At 38.9% G+C, this 7,956-nt stretch overlaps 2 protein-coding genes across 2 annotated transcripts; one reads left to right on the plus strand and one right to left on the minus strand.

Moving 5' to 3' along the window:
* EAF01_001294 (uncharacterized protein) lies at positions 1-1,408 on the plus strand (the record flags this gene model as incomplete). The annotated part of the gene is made up of 2 exons (XM_038909544.1): positions 1-813; positions 863-1,408. 2 exons carry the CDS (start codon positions 1-3, stop codon positions 1,406-1,408), a joined length of 1,359 nt encoding a protein of 452 aa, XP_038774356.1.
* Positions 1,409-6,139: 4,731 nt separating this feature from the next.
* On the minus strand, positions 6,140-7,397 carry EAF01_001295 (uncharacterized protein). Its single transcript, XM_038909545.1, has 3 exons — positions 6,886-7,397; positions 6,721-6,831; positions 6,140-6,669 (listed from the first exon to the last, which is right to left on the minus strand). The coding sequence occupies exons 1-3, from the start codon at positions 7,125-7,127 to the stop codon at positions 6,288-6,290; spliced, it is 735 nt and encodes a 244-aa protein (XP_038774357.1). The 5' UTR covers positions 7,128-7,397; the 3' UTR covers positions 6,140-6,287.
* Positions 7,398-7,956: the final 559 nt, after the last annotated feature.

The raw sequence follows: 7,956 nt of genomic DNA on the forward strand, positions 1-7,956 counted from the left end.
ATGGCTGACCTTGATATTAAATTTCTTTTACAACAGAAGAAGGCTGAAAAACTCAAAGCTCTGGAAGCAGCTAGACCTCTGGTACCGCCGGCTTGGGACGCAAAATATATCACAACCAAGGACGGGCATGATGGCGAATTTGAATCAGATACCAAGTTTGATTCAGACAATGAGACCTCAACCAATACAGCCTCGCCTCAAAAGCCATTTGGATTCAATTGTGAACCTCAAAGTCGATCGTCGACCAATCCAAAACCTCTGAGGAAGGACGAGATTTCACAATCATCCATCATACTTATATCAATCGAACCCGACAAGCGACGATTCTTTCGCCCCCTAGCAGACGCCATCACATCGTCTAGTGGAGACCAGCTCGGTAAGATACTTTTGCGTTTATGCGTCGAGTATCCCGATGCTAGGGCAGTGGTTGAATCTTTCCTTGCGGATACTATCGATGAAGGTATCAACGACAATCCATATCCAATACTTCGCAGAAACTCAAACTCGAAGAGCGAGCAATCCTCACAAAAGACTTCACCAACCAAGAAAGTCTTAGAAAATCCGTTGTTGCCAGTTGCGTTAAACAATAACAATCAGAAAGAGGAACAGAGGCCACTTATCGCGAAGTCTGCCAAAGATGACCCAAAATCACCACCAGCTGTACTTGCTGTTGTGAAGTCTACCGGAAAACTGCCATCAGTCCCTCAAACCTCTATCTCTCCACATAGCTCAGCTGTTAGCGAAAAGCGCAAACGGGATGAATCTGTAGATGCTTCGGTTGTCTCTCAATCACAGAAGAAATCAAAACCATATGTAAGTGGATCTTCAGATGGAAGGCAGTTGTATATACTAGTAGATATAGTATGTCATTCCTAAGCATTCAAGGAAGGATACTCCATTGAGCGAAAACAAAGACACAACTCCACTATTCAAGTCGATGTCGGCAAACTCTCCAAGCACCTCCGAACGACCCAAAACCAAGCCCATCGAAGCTTTGCAACCTCTTTCTGATTTCGCTAACAAAACAGGTGCTGGAGGAGAACCGTCTGATAAATGTACTTGTTCAGATTGTCATCAAGAATTTGCCATGAAGAAGAATCTGGAGCGACATAAGAGAGTTGTACATAAAACAGAAGGAGAGCCATTCGGATGTTCGATTTGCACCAAAAAGTATGCTCTTCGGGACTATCTTTATCGCCATCTGACCTCTTTTCATACAACTGATTTGAAGTGTAATGCTTGTGGACTTTTATATCCAGATGATAATATTTTGAGTACACACATGAGGTCTGTGCATGGCGTACAGGTAGTCGAAGATATAAAAATCAAGAAAACTCCAACGGTACTGAATTCTGCCAAGAAGCAGGTTCGTTTCCAAGAGGATTCGATGAAATTGCTGAAGTTCTGAATCTACCAGACAATTCGGACAATCATTTGATTCGAATCACCTACACAGGATCATTTGATCTGGACTGTACGTTTACATCCACTATACACGAATGACCTGAATAATTGTGGTAGCCCTAGTGGTTGAACGTCGCATATAATCGTGTACATTGATCTGTTATATGGATCTTAGTAAGGCCAATCAAAACACGGAAGCGCAGTGCGCGATCCCAGAAATAGCCGTTTACATCCACGGCGAGTCTCACCAAGTCAACCAATAGTCTGTTCATTCTTTCCTCTTTCGATCACGATCCGTCATCATGATCAACCACAACTGCACACTCATTTCATTGTACGCGTCTCCGATAATCAATCATCCCATGTGTCAGACTGCAGATAGAGGCTCGAGATTTGCAGGGTTTGTGATGTGCGGCTGCGATTGCGGTCACTAGACTGGCAATAATAAGTACGATCGAGGAATAATTGGAAAGCATGTGGTGAGCATATGTGGTGTGTGTTGCAACCGCGCTTGATAGTGTAACCGCTGCTTATCACCGGAATGGTGGTGACTAAGAAATGACAAGCCAACGGTGTATAATATTAATGGTGTGCATACGGCTTTTTTCATTAGTTGTGAATGGTGATTTGTGAATGATGGTTTGTTTTCTTTTCTGGCATTGACTGATTGGATGAATTTAGGGAATTTAATGATGTCGCCGGTTTGGATACCATTCGCTAACAACTAATTGAAAACTGGCGGTAAAGATTTCTCTTTTTGTTATTGCGGTCGGTGAATTTCACTTGTCGAACTTGATGAATGTATGCATGTGAATTATTGTTGTCAAATCAATGGAATAAGGCAACGGAATATTAGAGTCTCGCACAAACAGGTATCTAGCATTGCATTTCTTACCCTTCTTCTCGGGGTTTTTGTATCAGTTTGCATTTACTGTGTCCTATTTACAATTAAGTATTTCTCTTGCAATTCTCCTTCTTCTCTTTTGATTTCTCCACTCAGCTCTCCTCTCTTAGCGCTCTTTTATCAATGTTTCTCCTTAGATGTATGTGTTATTCTTTCGTGATTTTTCACTCAGTCTCTCTTCTCGTTTCATTTATTTATAATGTAACTTGACTAGAAGTGGGTCATGTCATGATATGGGTCAAAATTACGCTCTCATTTCTTTATTTTATATGTTTATTCAATATACAATAGATCGAAAGTCATTAAATCGTAGTGAATCGAAAGATAATATTCAAAAGGCTATAGAAAGTCTAAAAAATAAACAATTTACTTCAATTCGAAGTGTTGTTATTCATTTTAAGATTTCGAAGTCAATTTTGATAAATTGAATAGTTAAACAACAATTACACTCTTAATTTTACAAATCCTTTCAAAAACTTTTCAATATAGAAAAGAAGATTCTAATATAATAAATCTTATAATTAATAGTTATTAAATATTCTACAACTTTTGAATTGTTGAAAGAAATAGTTTAAGAAATTCTAAATCAATGTATCATTTTTGCATCACTATTTACCCCTTCATTCTTTTAATCAAATCATATAGGTTAACAATAGATCTATAGGTTTTTAAATCAATATCCCAAACTTAAAGGAACTTATTCTTGTAAATTGGAATCTGCAAGGTATAAAGAAGTTACATTTGAAACAATTTCAATATAGTTTTCAACATTTCAAGTATAAATCGAAGAACAATATTATAAACTCAAGAATATATATAATATAGATAAGATAGGATATATAATTGGAGAAACAAAATCAATATGTATAATTATAGATTCTACTTTCAAATCGAATTGGAAGATTATAATAGGAAAGCAAGAGTGGATAATTGTATTGAAATGTGTGAATGTAGATAAAGGCTCTTTATTCCCTATAATCATTTTCAAGGCTTAGAATATTAATACTGCATGGATTTCAACTAATACTTCTCCAAATTAATATTTCTTAACAAGTAATAGTGAATGAACTTCTAATAGTCATAACTTTGAATGAATATGTAAGATTTTTGAGCTAGAATCTTGAAAAATATTAGGAGATCAGTTTCGATTATTGATTATGGATGGTCATTCTAGTTATATTATAGGAAGTTTGATTGCTTTTTGTATTGAGAAGGAGATTGATCTTTTTATTCTATTACCTCATTGCTTGTATTTACTTCAGCTATTGAATGTTGGAGTGTATGAATCAATGAAGTGATATTATGCTTAAAAGGTTGATTGATATTTTCGAGCAAGAATATAATAAATATAATGGTTTAATTGGGTATAGCTTTTTTAAAAGATAAAAGAAAAGAATCTTACTTATTAAAATATTAAAAGCGGATAGAAAGGAACAGGTTTGAATCTATTTAGTTCTTATCAAGTTCTAAATAATCTTTTAACTTTGCTTTTACTATCACCTTTTATTCTAAATACATCAGCAAACTTAAAAAATCTAAATCTCTTTTTACTTAATAACTCTCCCCCAAATGATATTGAGCTGCAATAAGTAAATTTTTATTTGTTTTATTTTTATTTATATTAATTAACGTCTGTCTTGAACCTCCCTAAGGGTATTTAGACGTGCTAAGATAAGGGACTATTTGAGCGGCGTGATCGTCGCAACCGAATTTAGCAATTTAACTTCAATGCCAGGGGCTGTTCGCTCCTCTGCAGGTGCGATCCACTTCTGTTTCCAGAAGGGTACGTCTGATCCGGGTTCTTGTTAGGGTAGAGCTTGGTTCCCGGGTGGATAGGCTCGTTGTGGGCTCCGATCCCTATGGTGAAGGAGAAGAAGTGGGAGTGGGTTGCTATTTGTTTAGCCGAGCGGCAAGGCTCTTATATTGTATATTGGGTTTGCGGTTTTTAGGGGTGTGGTATATTCGAGTGATCAGTTGAGTGGTAAGTTTATAAAAGGGGCGGCGGGCTTTGTTGAAAAGATGGTCGCTTTCTAAGGGTCCTTTAGTAGTTAGGACAGATCTGAGTGTAGAACTCTGAGTCGGTAATCAGCTGAGTGAGCTTGCTAGGTGTGTGTAAGAGTTTCTTGATATATGTGATCGCCTGTTTGTTAGATTGTATTTCTACAGGGGCCAGGGGCCAGTCTGAACGTTTTAGGTTGTTTATAGTGCATTTAAAGAAGTGATATGGTTCCTTAGCGCTGCCGCATGAGCAGTCCAGCTTGTTGTTTTGATGACCAAATCGCTGATGGTAAGCGGCGTAGTCGCCATGACCTGTTTTCATAGCTAGTAGTCGGTGAAGGACTGCTCTTGGCAGAGTTAGTTCCTTCGGCTCCTTTGTGTTGTACTTGGGAGACCATTCTTTATAATTAGCAGAGAGAGAGGGATTCATCTCTTCCCACCACTCAGTCTCTGCGCGTAGGCGCTTTTGGCGAACGATCGTCCGGACACCGCTAATTGTTGGTAGCTTGTCGATCGCCTGGTCCATGGGTCCAATTGCAATAAGTAAATAAGGTATTCAATTCAGCTTTATCCATTAATAATCTGCTTACTTCTTTAGTACAAAGATATATAAAGTAAATAACTTATTAAATTGAAAGCTTAAATATTAAAAATGCTATTCTTCAAAAGGAACTTCAAGAATATAAAAAATTACTTAAAATATGGAAGAAATGAAAAAATAAAAATAAAATAAAATTAAAAGATGAATTTGTATTTAGTATTAAAGAAGTATTGAAAATTATCGAGAAGGCTGAATAAATATTCTTATTAAAACAATAATATAATAAACCATTCAAATATTAAATTGATTAGGTAGAAAGAAAGATGGAAGAGGAAGAGGATAGTGATAGTTCAATTGGATTAATGATAGTTGTAGATCATTCTGTAGTATGTAGGACAAGGTCAAATAGGAAAATATGATTTTTGTGACTTATATCATGACATAACCCACTTCTAGTCAAGTTACGTTATATTATATCCGTCGAGCTAGACGTATACTGGTATCATCAGAGGTGAGTGGGTTTACTGTATAAAGACGAGAGGTTGATGGACCTATAGAGTGGAATTTCAAGGGTCCCGGTGAGTGACATGCTATGCTTCTGAATGTTGTAGAGAGACGTTGGGATGGGGTTCAAATCGGGGTGTTTGGATCGTGATTGTGGTTAAAATTTGAATGCTGGTGTATTTTGAGTGAGCAGAAATTAATTCCCGTGGTTAGTGGTATTGAGGACGAAGTCAGAGTTTCCTGGAGCGGAAAAATGGCATTTCAACAGGTACTGCTTGGATAGAGAGACTTTTTCAGTCGAGTAGAAACTGTTGATCTAGTGGATCTTGAATGTTGTAAAATGCTGATAATCATTGACGTAAGTTGACTTAATGCCTGTGTGGGCAAATCGACGATAGGGAATCAGGTGTGGAACATACAAGAGATGTGAGATATTTTTATCATCAGCGCTTCTGGGTTAAGAGGCCACTCACGTGATAGGTGAAGACATTTGAACATTTGATAAAATGTTTAGATTCAGCAGTACCAGATGAAACGGGTAAGCTTGAGCTTTGAAAAATTGTTCGATTCTCAGATCTGAATTGGGATATCAGAGAATGTCAATCGTTGTTTTCGAGTGGGGTTATTGAAGAGTGGTGTAAGCTTCATGTATATTCATTTGGTGGAAGTATATTTGGGAATTGGGATTTCTTTCCATCACATGCCGCTATCTTCAAATCATTGTAGTAATCTAAGAGTTAGTTGCAAACTTGAGCTCTATACTCACACAAAACCAACACAATAATCATGGGTGAAAAATTAAACTTTTCATTAAACTGAAGTGACGTGAGTACATCCCAACGCCTTAATCAAATACCAAACATCAAACATTACAGGGGTAAAAGCCAGAATACTCCCAGAGAATAGCCCCAATATTCATAAGTAAAGACATCCAGTCTAAAAAGTAGCAGCCGCAAGATTATTTGCAAAAGCCGATGGAATGAAAGGAACATTCGCCGAACCAAAATCCGTCGTCTCAAGAGCAGTTTGAGCAGCAGTAGGTAACGATTCCCACGCAATCATAGGTTGTTGTCCCCCAACAGTACTAGTAAGACCCATTGAATGATCGATCGGCCAGATACTTTCGTATTGGATGAGAGGACTGGTACCAGAAAGGGAAAATTCATCGGTGGAACAATCCCAGTCTCCGTGGGCGGAAGGACACACGGCGACGATGTTGTCGGCGGTTGTGCCGGTGGAGCTGGAGAGCCAGACGATTACTCCTTCCCAGTCGTGACGGTGACCAAGACCGGTTGAAGGCTCGTCTTTGGGCATGTACCTGGGATTGTGTTAGTTTGGTTCTGTAAGGAGGTGTTGAGTGAGAACTTACCAGGAGTACATGATACCGTAGTATGATCCGCTTTGTGCTCCTCGGACGTATACTTGTCCGGTACTACTGCTGCAATCACCGTTGCTACTGCCAGTTGGTGCCAAACCACCACTAAAATACGTTAGACTCAGTAGACATCATGTGGATGAAAATGTAAGGATATACCCTGTGTTACCCGATGCATCGACTGCAGGGAATGGTACACATCCATTGACTATCTTAAGATATGGTTGATATGTCTCATAAACTGTTCCTACTGTCCCGCTAGGAACGGTTTCGGGAAATCCTACAACGGCATCGGAATTGATAACGGCCCGAGATTCAAGCTGTGATGGTGTAGGGATGGCAACGACTGTAGATGCCAAAACCGAAAAGGAAAGCTGTAATGATCTCGAGAAGGCAACCATGATGAAATATATTTGGATATTCCTTGTAATTGAGAAGAAAGAGAATGATCGACGAATGTAAGAAATTCTTGTACAGCCAACAGGAAAGGATATGTAGGATCTTTATAACTACATATTTAATCTTCGGTATCCCTCCCCTGGAATGATTTGATGAGACCGATTAAGAATACAGACCCAGCCGCCCCCTATTTAAACTTCACGACTATTCAGATTCCATATGCATAGTAATCACCCGCTTGATAAATCCCCAATCGGAAAAATATCTCTGGGCACGTTTCCATTGGTCGTCTAAGATTGGCATGTAGCACTCGTGGTATACATTCCCATATATTGTCTACTACATTCTACACGAAGAAACACATGACTGAGAAAAAACGTGGTGATTCTTCACGTTGTAGAAGTACCGTGTAGATAATATATCTCGGAGACAATAGATTGTATGCGGGTCTCCCATCGGCACGGATGTAATAGGAAGGAGAAGCGAAGGTGATGTATCGGCTGGGATACTCATCACCCTTGGTTTTGCCGGATGAGGACACACTCCCGATGGCCGGTGTGAAGGCCCTGAAGGGTGGGTATGGGGGTTTTCTTCCGTGCATGGAAATTGGAAAGCTTATGTTGGATTCAGCCAGTGGGCGGATTGTATCTTTCCACGGTGTAGTGAGTACCGATGGGTTGCAGATCGCTTACCCCTTACAGTAGGTCACACCCGGCTTATCAAACGGAATGATTAGGGAATGAAGCCATTTTTTTGAAAGTTGATCGTGTACAAAGTTCAAACGGATATGCAAGAAGCGGTATACTGGCTGTTTATGGAAGAAAGTGATAA

This window comes from Botrytis porri (genome assembly GCF_014898465.1).
Source record: "Botrytis porri strain MUCL 3234 chromosome Unknown BPOR_002, whole genome shotgun sequence".
NCBI lineage: Eukaryota > Fungi > Ascomycota > Leotiomycetes > Helotiales > Sclerotiniaceae > Botrytis > Botrytis porri.